We start from the raw sequence: 13,339 nt of genomic DNA on the forward strand, positions 1-13,339 counted from the left end.
TTAATTCTTTATATATCTGAAAAGACGTTTTGTATCTTCTTTTATATTATTGGCTAGCTTACCTTCATATTTCATCTTTTCTCTCCCTATGGTATTTTTGGTTGTCTTCTGTTGGTTTTTAAAAGCTTTGCAATCTTCTGCCTTCCCATTAATTTTTGCTATATTATATGCCCTCTCTTTCGCCTTTATGCTGTCTTTGATTGCACTGGCCAGCCATGGTTGCCTCAATCCACTCTTCAGAAAACGTTTTCATCTTTGTCATGTCCAAATTTCTCCCAGAAACTCCAGCCATTGCTGTTCTGCTGTCATCCCTGCTCATGCCCTTTCCAATCCTCTCTCATGTCTCTGCAATTCCCTTTACTCCACTGTAATACTGATACATTTGATTTGATCTTCTCCTGAAACCACAAGGTGTGTTCTATCATATTATGATACTGCCTCCTTAGAGTTTATATACCGTCAAGACTCTCTGAAGGTACATAAAGTGGGTCAGCAATACCTCAGATGGGCTGTGGGCTACAGAAATGGAATGACCATTCAAAACGGAAAATTTTGAACTTCACCCTATTGAACGCCATACCCTAATTCACAGGAATTGTGTCACAGCATGATTAGATTATAGGAGTCATACTAGCTATCACTGAACTCCAACAGCGAATAACAATAATGCATGGGCCGGGCCTGGAAATAACACAATTTCTTCAGTCCTGATTTCTCATCATATGCCAAACATAGAAGTGTCACATTGTTTTTCAACAGCTATAATGCGCTTCAAGCAAAGTCTAAGAGAAGCTGGGGGGCGGGGGTAGGCGAGAGATGAGGTGATTATGTGGTCATTGTAATCAATTACGAGGTGCTGAGAATCAAATGCTAATAAAAAGTAATTCATTTCTTAAATTAAGCCAGCAATCACTCAACTGCCCCTTTGCTACCAAACACCGCCCCACCACTCCCTTTATTTTTATCACCTTCTTAGAAACTTCCACTGCTCCTAGGGGAGGTAATACCGTCCATTGTGGGAACCACAGCTTTGAACAAAAGCCTATCAACTGAAGCCGCTAACACTAAAAAGAGAAAGACAGATTAATACCTGAATGATGTTGGTTTGGGAAAAGGAAAAGTGCAGAGAGACCTGGCTGTCATTGTACACCAGCCATTGAAAGCAAACATTCAGATGCTTGTGAAGCAAATAGTAGCAAGAGCAAGAGTAGGTTTGATCTGAGAATGTACAGTTTTCTGAGAATGTTGTTCTTGCCATTTAGTGGAGAAACAAAGATTGATAAGACTAATTCCTTGCAGGAAAGATATAAGACCATTCAGTAGAATTAGGCCATTCGGCCTATCGAGTCTTCTCCACCATTCAATCATGGCTGATTTGCTTTTCCCCTCAGTCCCACTCTCCTGCCTGAAGCACCTTCAATAACTCCAAAAGACTGAGGTTAGGTAAAATACCGAAAGGCTTTTATTCACTGTACAATACGACCTCCATGGTGAGTGTCTGCCCCCGGACTGAGGGGGAGCAGCAGGGCGAAACTCATTTATACAGGATTCTGTGGAAGGAGCCACAGGGGCAGTCAGCAGAGGGGCATGTCCAGACAGTTAACCCAGTTACAACATATATATGGTTTACCACACTGCCCTCTCCCTGTAACGCTCTTACTATCAACTTCCACTTTAAATATACCCAAACTCTTGCCCTCTACAGACTTCTGTGGCAATATATTCCACAGAACGACACTCAGGTTAAAGAAATCCCTCCTCATCTCCGCAGGAACACATCAGGTTAAGCAGCATCTATGGGGAGGAATTATCAATCAAAGTTCTGGGCCAAGATCCTTCATCAGGACATAAACTATTGACTGTGTATTCCTCTCCATAGATACTGCCTGCCCAGCTGAGTTCTTCCAGCATTTTTTGTGTGTGTTGCTCTAGATTTCTAGCACCTACAGAATCTCTTGTGCTTATGATTTTCTCCTGCTCATCTCTTTTCTGAAGGGATGCCGTTGTATTCTGAGGCTGTGCCCTCTGGTCTTAGATTTTCACACTATTGGAAACATTGTGTGCCTTTCAATATTCGGTAGGCTTCCAAGAGCTCCCCTCCCATTCTTCTAAACTCTAGTGAACACAGGCCCACAGCTATCAAACACTCCTCATATCCTTTCAGTTCAGGGATCATTCTCATAAACCTCCTCTGAACCCTCTCCAATGCTAGTGCATCATTCCTCGGATTATGGGGCCCAAAATGATACACAGTAACATAGAAAACAGGAGTAGTGGAGTTCAGTTTGTTCTTCCAGTCTGTTTTGGCATTCAATATCATCTATGAAAGTTACTTTGGTGTAAGAGAACATTTTTATATGCTGTAAAAAATTGCCTCTTCCTGTAAGAATTAACATTTTAACTGGTGTTGCAATGAGTTCGAATGAGATATTTCTGGTTCAGCACGTAATAATTTGGGGAGCAACTATATGAGCTGCAGTTATTTTTCCAGCTGTATTTCATTAGTAACATTTGACTCAGGATACCAATTAAAATCAACATTCCCACGTCCTCTCTCTGTGTTGATTCAGAACTGTGTTAATGTTCTTGCTCACTCTGTTCCATTGTCTCAAAGCTCCTCTTTCTCCCATATCCCAGCCCTTTCGTCAACCTTCACCTGCACACCGTGCAGAGACACTGAGTGCAATGCACTCAAGTTCACCGGAGCAGGGTCGAGAGGAAATTATGTAGAAACCCACAAAATATAGAAAAGACTAGACAAACTAGTCACAGAGTGGATCCACGCCAGGCATTGCAACCCCTGGAATTACTGATTGGAATGGTGATAAGGAAGGCTCTGAATCTGTGGATTTGCCTTTTGCATAAGCTAGTGGACGCCATCGTGAAGTATATTCAAGAAGGAGGTAGATATATTTCTTAATACTAAAAGATTGAAACACGGGGTGATGGCCACCTGAACTGGGAGTGAGATTTGATCCATCTAAGCACTGTGCCGATTTGGAAAGGTCGAGTACGGGCTGGAAGCAGCCCAGAGCATATCGCTGCAGCGGGGCCCAAGCCCGAGTTCAGGCGACAACCCAGCGCTTGGACAATTTAAATGCCAGGCCAGACAGATTGGAAAGGCAGCGTGTCAGGACCGGAGGCAAGGGCCGAGCCGGTTCGGTTCCGTGATGTTTTACTCTGCTCTCCGCAGCGCTGAGACTGTGTTGTGCCACGGCTGCTGCAGGCTTAGTGTCTGCGAGCTTCTCAGTGATCTGCCTCTCTGTGATGGACTGAGACTATGGGCCCACTCCAGCTGCTCCCGGCTTCGGGTTTATGGACTCAATTCCGTTCTGAATGCTGATGCTTGCTTTATTGTTTGCATGGTTTGATTCGATTTGATTTTCTTCTCTCTGTGCATTGGGTGTTGGTCTTTTTTAAAATTGGGTTCTTTTGGCTTTCTTGTTTTGTGGCTGCCTGTAAGCAGACGAATCTCAAGTTTGTATAATTTATACATACATTGATAATAAAATGTACTTTGGACTTTGATGGAAGGAACAGGGTACCGAAGTGAATAAATAACTGTAAGTGTATGGCTTTGAATGACCCTACAGAATGCATCCCATTTCTGGAGAAACCTGCCTGTGTACATCTGTAATGAAAAGTGGGAGAAAGTAGGACATGATTTAATTAATCAACCAATTCCTTTGCTGTAGGATGGTAACATAATTGTTAATTAGGGTTACAGTGTGAGCGACTGATAACTAACTGCAAGGTAAAGCTGTCCCAGCACCAGGAACCTGGTTCAGCCCTGACCTCCAGTGCTCTCTCTGGGGCATTATCATTTCCTTCCTGTGACTGCCTGAGCTTTCTTACACATCCCAAAGAGATGTATTTTGGTAAATTAACTGCCTACTGTACACTATCCTTGGTGTAAAGGTGATTGGTAGAATCTGCAATGAGCTGATAGCAGTATTGGGTAAAAATGAATTAGAGGAGAAATGGGATTGCTTTGTGAGCCTGTGCAGTCTTGATGAGCGTTCTATTGCTATTAGGAAGTCTGGATAGTAATACAGGGTTATATTTTAGACCGGGTAACCAACATTCAAACAATGTTTTTTCAAATCATTCCAGAACCGATTCCCTGATTTAAAAAAAAATCAATCTAATAATTAAGGGATAATATCTTCTATAGATATTTAATCTTAAAATATAGGTCATGAATTAGAAGTGAAAAGATCATGTTAAAATTTCCTTCATACTGAAGCAAATTTTTGATTTAAAGTGCTTTAAAAATGAAATATCCAACCCATTTGCAGATCAGTAAGACAAACCATCCTCTAAATCCCAGCAGTAAAGTGAAAGTTTCCAAGAAGGCATTATCATTGATAGATTGTACAATAACCTAAATATGTGTACGATATACAGTAAATAGTATTACAGTCTTATACTGTACATAAGACAGTTTTATGTGACCATTACTGAAATTTTTCTCATTACTTTGAATAGATCATAATTGTTGAATCTAAAGATTATACAACACAGCTTAGTTGTGAGTAATTAATTAATAGTACTGCCAGCAGAAGGTAAGCTGAATGTTTAATAATGTTTTTGGTCATGCTTTAATACAGTGATTTTATATAGCACAGTGGGGGATAACAGAATACTAGCAATAATAGTTATATCAAGCATGAACTAAATTTCTTCGGTGTACATCTTGTTAGAAAAATTTGAACTTAGCAAATATTCAAAACCTTGATTTTTTCTTTGACATGGAATTGTCAGCAATACTGCAGTCAAAAAGACAAGACCCACAAAGATTGCACCGAAGGTCACACCAAGGATGGCACCCAAGCCAAACTGAGATTCTGTAGAATGAATGAAACAGGTTCATTTCAATAGCAATGATGATTGTAAGATTACTGGATTATTCATTATATAGTCATTCCTGGACAGGAACAGGTAAAAGTCAGGTTTCATGCTCATGTTATACCATATCCTAAATAGACATAAGTTTAGGCCCTTGAGGCAAATAGTATCTGCTGCAGAATTCCCCATATGACACAGATAGCGCTGATTACGTTCAATGAAACCAGTCCTAAAGGCTTCCCGAAAAACAATGTGAAGTAGCAACTGTAATTTGTGTCCATCCAGCCACAGAAGCTTAGTCTCATCCTGACTTAACCTCCAATCGTCCCTAGCCTTGTTCTGATCTCTAGGTTTCAGCCCTGAATGACAATTAGCCTTCTTCCTTGCAGGCCGCAGACCACCGAGCAGTAGATCTCCCTTTGGATCAGCTGTTACACTGATCCTCAAATGCCCTTTGCTCCAATCATTGCCTTCAAACCACTGACAACAGTTGGATTCTTAAGACTAGCAGTGAAAGAATATCACTAAACACCCATCTTCATCCTGTCCGCTCACTCCCTCACCAGTACCACTTTTATGTAAAACTTGGAAACCCAAAATCCCAAGAGAGTTGTAGAGTGGCGCGATGGTACAGGTTGTAGAGCTGCTGTCTCACTGTTCCAGTGGTCTGGCTGTAACACTGACCTCCAATGCTATCTGTGTGGCTGCTTGCACGTCCTCTCTAAGACATTTACTAAGACTCTTTCAGGGTCTGGGACGTGGTCAATTTCTGCCAGAGTGCTCCCATGTCTGCAGATGAAAGTGCCCTGGCCAGACAAAGAGGTGGAATCCACCACTGAAGAATGAGTGGAAGCCGTGGGCAATGCCAGCACAATGAGAGAAACTCAGCAGGTCAGGTAGCATCCATGGAGAGAAATGCACAGTTGGCATTTCATCTGGATGGAAAGGGAGGAGAGATAACAGCATAAAAAATTGGGGGGAAGGAGTGGAGCAAGAGCTGGTGGTGGATACAGGTGAGGGGGCTGATAGGCAAGTGGGGAAAGGGGGAGAAGAGGAATGGCATCATAATCTGAGAGGTGTGCTGGCTTATGGGACAGTCTTCAGCACCGGTGGTCTGAAGTACACCCCAGACAGCAAGAATGGCATTTTAATCTGCATGTGTCGAGAACACTGGAAGCTTGCAATAAAGTGATGTGCTGCAGGGGCTCCATGTGGAAAGGCCATGCCTCAGGGGCTGACTATCACTGTTAAATGTTGTATTAACACCCCATGGAATATTTAAATTTGAAAATGAATGTTAACTGACAATATTCTAATGCTAAGCAATGGAATAACATTATTTGTTATGAAAATAATGAGGTGAACTTCCTGTATTTATATACTTCAGGATTTTTTTAATGCTTGTGTGAGTCAGAAATAACAAGGAACATGAAGGATTCTATTGCCCTATCCCTGCAGGAAGTTGTGCAGAACCAGGAGACAACAATGTCCTCTCTGGAAGTAATGTCGTGGGTGGACCAGCAAGGCAGGATAAGAGCATAAATAATGTCTCATTTCAGATCACTTGGATGTTTCTGATGACCTGTGATGGTAAATAGTAAATTAAGGAGTGGTTTTATAGACAATAGACAATAGGTGCAGAAGTAGACCATTCGGCCCTTCGAGCCTGCACCGCCATTCGGAGATCGTGGCTGATCATCTACTATCAATATCCGGTTCCTGCCTTGTCCCCATAACCCTTGATTCCCCTATCCATAAGATACCTATCTAGCTTCTTCTTGAAAGCATCCAGAGAATTGGCCTCCACTGCCTTCTGAGGCAGCACGTTCCACACCTCCACAACTCTCTGGGAGAAGAAGTTCCTCCTCAACTCTGTCCTAAATGACTTACCCCTTATTCTTAAACCATGCCCTCTGGTACTGGACTCTCCCAGCATCTGGAACATATTTCCTGCCTCTATCTTGTCCAATCCCTTAATAATCTTATATGTCTCAATCAGATCCCCCCTCAATCTCCTTAATTCCAGCATGTACAAGCCCAGTCTCTCTAACCTCTCTGCGTAAGACAGTCCGGACATCCCAGGAATTAACCTAGTGAACCTACGCTGCACCTCCTCCACAGCCAGGATGTCCTTCCTTAACCCTGGAGACCAAAACTGCACACAATACTCCAGGTGTGGTCTCACCAGGGCCCTGTACAAATGCAAAAGGATTTCCTTGCTCAATTCCCTTTGTAATAAAGGCCAACATTCCATTAGCCTTCTTCACTGCCTGCTGCACTTGCTCATTCACCTTCAGAGACTGATGAACAAGTACTCCTAGATCTCTTTGTATTTCTCCCTTACCTAACTCCACACTATTCAGATAATAATCTGCCTTCCTGTTCTTGCTCCTAAAGTGAATAACCTCACACTTATTCACATTAAACGCCATCTGCCAAGTTTCTGCCCACTCACCCAGCCTATCCAAGTCACCTTGAATTCTCCTAACATCCTCATCACATGTCACACTGCCACCCAGCTTAGTATTATCAGCAAACTTGCTGATGTTATTCACAATGCCTTCCTCTAAATCATTGACGTAAATCGTAAACAGCTGTGGTCCCAATACCGAGCCCTGTGGCACCCCACTAGTCACCACCTGCCATTCCGAGAAACACCCATTCGCTGCTACCCTTTGCTTTCTATCTGCCAACCAGTTTTCTATCCATGTCAACATTCTCCCCCCAATGCCATGAGCTCTGATTTTACCCACCAATCTCCTATGTGGTACCTTATCAAATACCTTCTGAAAGTCAAGGTACACCACATCCACTGGATCTCCCGCGTCTATCTTCCTGGTTACATCCTCAAAAAACTCCAATAGATTAGTCAAGTGTGATTTGCCCTTGGTAAATCCATGCTGGCTCGGCCCAATCCTATCACTGCTATCAAGATATGCCGCTATTTCATCTTTAATAATGGACTCTAGCATCTTCCCTACTACTGATGTTAGGCTAACAGGACAATAGTTCTCTGTTTTCTCTCTCCCTCCTTTCTTAAAAAGTGGGATAACATTAGCCATTCGCCAATCCTCAGGAACTGATCCTGAATCTAAGGAACATTGGGAAATGCTCACCTTTACATCCGCAATTTCCAGAGCCACCTCCTTTAGTACCCTAGGATGCAGACCATCTGGACCTGGGGATTTGTTAGCCTTCAGTCCCATCAGTCTACTCATCAACGTTTCCTTCCTAATGTCAATCTGTTTCAGTTCCTCTGTTACCCTATGTCCTTGGCCCATCCATACATCTGGGAGATTGCTTGTGTCTTCCCTAGTGAAGACAGATCCGAAGTACTTATTAAATTCGTCTGCCATTTCTCTGTTTCCCATAACAATTTCTCCCAATTCATTCTTCAAGGGCCCAACATTGTTCTTAACTATCTTCCTTCTCTTCACATACCTAAAAAAACTTTTGCTATCCTCCTTTTTATTCCTAGCTAGCTTGCGTTCATACCTCATTTTTTCTCCCCGTATTGCCTTTTTAGTTAAGTTCTGTTGCTCCTTAAAAATTTCCCAATCATCTGTCTTCCCACTCACCTTAGCTCTGTTATACTTCTTTTTTAATGCTATTCTATCTCTGATTTCCTTTGTCAACCACTGTGGCCACTTTCCCCCCTTTGAATCCTTCCTTCTCCTGATGAACTGATTTTGCACCTTGTGCATTATTCCCAAGAATACCTGCCATTGCTGTTCCACTGTCTTTTCTGCTAGGATATCCGACCAGTCAACTTTGGCCAGCTCCTCCCTCGTGGCTCCATAGTCTCCTTTGTTCAACTGCAATACTGACACTTCTGATCTGCCCTTATCCCTCTCAACTTGCAGATAAAAACTTATCATATTATGGTCACTACCTCCTAATGGGTCCTTTACTTCAAGATCACATCAAATCCTGTTCATTGCACAACACTAAATCCAGAATAGCCTTATCCCTGGTCGGCTCTCATACAAGCTGTTCCAAAAATGCATCCCGTAGGCACTCTACAAACTCCCTATCCTGGGGTCCAGTACCAACCTGATTTTCCCAGTTCACCTGCATGTTGAAATCCCCCATAACTACTGCGACATTTCCTTTGCCACATGCCATTGTTAACTCCCTGTTCAACTTGCACCCAATATCCATGCTACTGTTTGGGGGCCTGTAGATAACACCTATTAGGGTCTTTTCGCCCTTACTGTTCCTCAGTTCTATCCACACTGACTCTACTTCTCCTGATTCTATGTCCCCCCTTGCAAAGGACTGAATCTCATTCCTCACCAACAGGGCCACCCCAACCCCTCTGCCCACCTTTCTGTCCCTTGTACATTCAATTCCCAGGCCTGATCCCCCTGCAGCCATGTCTCCGTTATCCCAACAACATCATAGTTACCCATTCGCACCTGAGCTTCAAGCTCATCCGCCTTATTTCTGACACCGTGCATTCAGATATAGAATTTTTAACCCATTTCTCCTCTCTCTGTTTAAATTGCTGCCTATTGTGCATAACCCAGCTCCCTGAACTCTCACCGGGCTATACGCCCCTTGAATTTTGTTGTCCTTCTTAAATTTACTTACTCTTTCTGCACATTTAACTCCATGCTCCGTCAGACCATCCCTCTGCATACGTATCCTCCTTATCACTCGTTCCGCCTCACCTTTCTCTACTTCACACTTAATATTCTGGAACCGTGTAGTCCCCATTTGGTAGAGTAATACTCAATGGTCCTGCAGAGTGTTTCAGAGATTCTCTTTTCGAATATGGAATCCTAACCAGCACATCCAGACACTGTTTCCCTACTGTGCTGAACAAGATGATTCAGCTCATGTACTTACAGCGGAGCCTCCCCCTTGGAGTATTTTCCCCACCCTGTTCCTCTGGTCCCATCACCATCTTGTACACAAAGAGATACACTGCCAGAGATGGTGGTGGAATAGATACAATTACTACATTTAACAGGCAATTAAGCAGATACTTCAATAGGCAAGCCATAGAAGAATATTATTCCAATGTATGAAAATAGTATTTGTGTAGATGGGCAAAAGCTGTGGTAGATGGAACAGTCCATTTCTGCATTATATGATTCTATACTCCATGGAATACATGTAAATTGTTTTAGCAAAAGTATTAGCGAAGTTATGAGATACGAATGAGATTACTACTAGTCTCCAGTCTGGTTGGGTTTATCATTTGAGCAATGTCTACCTCCATGAGAAGCCAATGAGAACAGCGGGAAGAGTTTAAAAAGAAGACAGTTTTACAGAGCGGGCGACGGAGTAGAGGGAGACAGAGTAGGAAGACTTTGGTTCAACAAGGCTTAGCTGATAACAGGTCGAGGCGAAGTAGGTTATCTGTGTAGAATACAGACAGAAAGAATGTGTGTGAGGCCGGTTTTCTGTGCTCGGTGTCAGATGCGGGAGGTCCTGGAGTCTCCCAGCCTCCCGGACCGCCACATCTGCACCAGGTGTGTCGAGCTGCAGCTCCTTAGGGACCGTGTGAGGGAACTGGAGATGCAGCTCCATGACCTTTGTCTCATCAGGGAGAGTGAGGAGGTGACAGAGAAGAGCCATGGGCAGGTAGTCACACCGGGGCCACGGGAGACAGACAAGTGGGTAACAGTCAGGAGAGGGAAGGGCAAGATAGAGAGTACCCCAGTGGCTGTCCCCCTTGACACTAAGCACTCCTGTTTGAGTACTGCTGGGGGAGACAGCCTACCTGGGGGAAGCAACAGTGGCTATGCCTCTGGCACAGAGTCTGGCCCAGTGGCTCAGAAGGGTAGGGAAAGGAAGAGGATGGCAGCAGTGATAGGGGACTCTATTGTTAGGGGGTCAGACAGGTGATTCTGTGGATGCAGGAAAGAAATATGGATGGTAGTTTGCTTCCCAGGTGCCAGGGTCTGGGATGTTTCTGATCGCATCCATGATATCTTGAAGTGGGAAGGAGAACAGCTAGAGGTTGTGGTACATATTGGTACCAACGACATAGGTAGGAAAAAGGAGGAGGTCCTGAAAGCAGACTACAAGGAGTAGTCTGGGGTTGCACTTGAATATCAGGGGGACCAATATCTTGACGGGGAGGTTTGCAAAGGCTATTGGGGAGAGTTTAAACTAGAATTGCTGGGGGGTGGGAACTGAACTGAAGTGACGGAGGAAAGGGAGGTTGGCTCACAGATAGAGAAAGCTTGGAGAAGGTGCGAAAGGGAGGGTAGGCAGGTGATAGAGAAGGAATGCACTCAGACCGATGGTTTGAGATGTGTCCACTTTAATGAGAGGAATATTATGATTAAAGAGGATGAGCTTAGAGCGTGGATCAGCACTTGGAGCTATGATGTTGTGGCCATTACAGAGACTTAGATGGTGCAGGGGCAGGAACAGCTAATTCAAGTGCCAGGCTTTAGATGTTTCAGAAAAGACATGGAGGGAGGCAAAAGAGGTTGGGGCGTGACACTGTTGATCAGAGATAGTGTCACGGCTGCAGGAAAGGAGGAAGTCATGGAGGAGTTGTCTACGGAGTCTCTGTGGGTGGAAGTTAGCAATAGGAAGGGGTCAATAACTCTACTGGGTGTTTTTTATAGACCACCCCAATAGTAACAGGGACATTGAGGAGCAGATAGGGAGACAGATTCTGGAAAGGAGTAATAATAACAGGGTTATTGAGGTGGGGGATTTTAATTTCCCAAATATTGATTGGCATCTCCCTAGAGTGAGGGGTTTAGATGGGGTGGAGTTTTTTAGGTGTGTTCAGGAAGGTTTCTTGACACAATATGTAGATAAGCCTACAAGAGGAGAGGCTGTACTTGATGTAGTATTGGGAAATGAACCTGGTCAGGTGTCAGGACTCTCAGTGGGAGAGCACTTTGGAGATAGTGATCACAATTCTACCTCCTTTACCATAGCATTGGATAGGGATAGGAACAGACAAGTTAGGAAAATGTTTAATTGGAGTAAGGGGAACTATGAGGCTATCAGGCAGGAACTTGGAAGCATAAATTGGAAACAGATGTTCTCAGGGAAACGTATAGAAGAAATGTTTTCTTGGAATATGTTCCAATGAGACAGGGAAAGGATGGTCGGGTACAGGAACCGTGGTGTACAAAGGCTGTTGTAAATCTAGTCAAGAAGAAAAGAAGAGCTTATGAAAGGTTCAAAAAACTAGGTAACGATAGAGATCTAGAAGATTATAAGGCTAGCAGGAAGGAGCTTAAGAATGAAATTAGGAGAAACAGAAGGGGCCATGAGAAGGCCTTGGCGGACAGGATTAAGGAAATCCCCAAGGCATTCTATAAGTATATGAAGAGCAAGAGGATAAGACATAAGAGAATAGGACCAATCAAGTGGGACATTGGAAAAGTGTGTCTGGAACCGGAGGAGATGGCAGAGGTACTTAATGAATACTTTGCATCAGTACACACTATGGAAAAGGATCTTGGCAATAGTAGAGATGACTTGCAGTGGACTGAAAAGCTTGAGCATGTAGGTATTAAGGAAGAGGATGCGCTGGAGCTTTTAGAAAGCATCAAGTTGGATAAGTCACCGGGACTGGATGGGATGTACCCCAGGCTACTGTGGGAAGGAAGGATGGGGATTGCTGAGCGTCTGGCGATGACCTTTGCCTCATCACTGAGGATGGGAGGGGTTCTGGAGAATTGAAGGGTTGCGAATGTTGTTCCCTTATTCAAGAAAGGGAGTAGAGATAGCCCAGGAAATTATAGACCAGTGAGTCTTACTTCAGCGGATGGAGGAGATCCTGAGAGGCAGGATTTATGAACATTTGGAGAGGCATAAAATGATTAAGAATAGTCAGCATGGCTTTATCAAAGGCAGGTCATCCCTTACGAGCCTGATCGATTTTTTGAGGATGTGACTAAACACATTGATGAGGGTAGGGCCGCAGATGTAGTGTATATGGATTTCAGCGAGGCATTTGATAAGGTACCCCATGCAAGGCTTATTGAGAAAGTAAGGAGGCATGGGATCCAAGGGGACATTGCTTTGAGGATCCAGAACTGGCTTGCCCTCAGAAGGTTGTAGAGTGGTTGTAGACGGGTCATATTCTGCATGGAGGCCGGTGACCAGTGGTGTGCCTCAGGGATCTGTTCTGGGACCCTTGCTCTTTGTGATTTTTATAAATGACCTGGATGAGGAAGTGGAAGGATGGGTTAGTAAATTTCCTGATGACACAAAGGTTAGGGGTGCTGTGGATAGTGTGGAGGGCTGTCAGAGGTTACAGCGGGACATTGATAGGATACAAAACTGGGCTGAGAAGTGGCAGATGGAGTTCAACCCTGATAAGTGTGAGGTGGCTCATTTTGGTAGGTCAAATATGATGGCAGGGTATAGCATTAATGGCAAGACTCTTGGCAGTGTGGAGGATCAGAGGGATCTTGGGGTCAGAGTCCATGGGACACTCAAAGCTGCTGCGCAGGTTGACTCTGTGATTAAGAAGGCATACGATGCATTGCCCTTCATCAATCGT

At 43.9% G+C, this 13,339-nt stretch overlaps 1 protein-coding gene across 1 annotated transcript in view; it reads right to left on the reverse strand.

Annotated features, from left to right (window-relative positions):
• Positions 1–4,674: 4,674 nt before the first annotated feature.
• dct (dopachrome tautomerase) overlaps positions 4,675–13,339 on the reverse strand; it is a gene marked incomplete at its 5' end in the record, with an annotated part of 73,250 nt that continues 64,585 nt past the window's right edge. Inside the window, one exon of the mRNA XM_063049709.1 lies at positions 4,675–4,847. Coding sequence (XP_062905779.1) covers positions 4,675–4,847 — 173 coding nt within the window. The remainder of the gene's footprint in view (positions 4,848–13,339) is intronic.

This window comes from Mobula hypostoma, chromosome 5 (assembly GCF_963921235.1).
Source record: "Mobula hypostoma chromosome 5, sMobHyp1.1, whole genome shotgun sequence".
NCBI classification, from domain to species: domain Eukaryota; kingdom Metazoa; phylum Chordata; class Chondrichthyes; order Myliobatiformes; family Myliobatidae; genus Mobula; species Mobula hypostoma.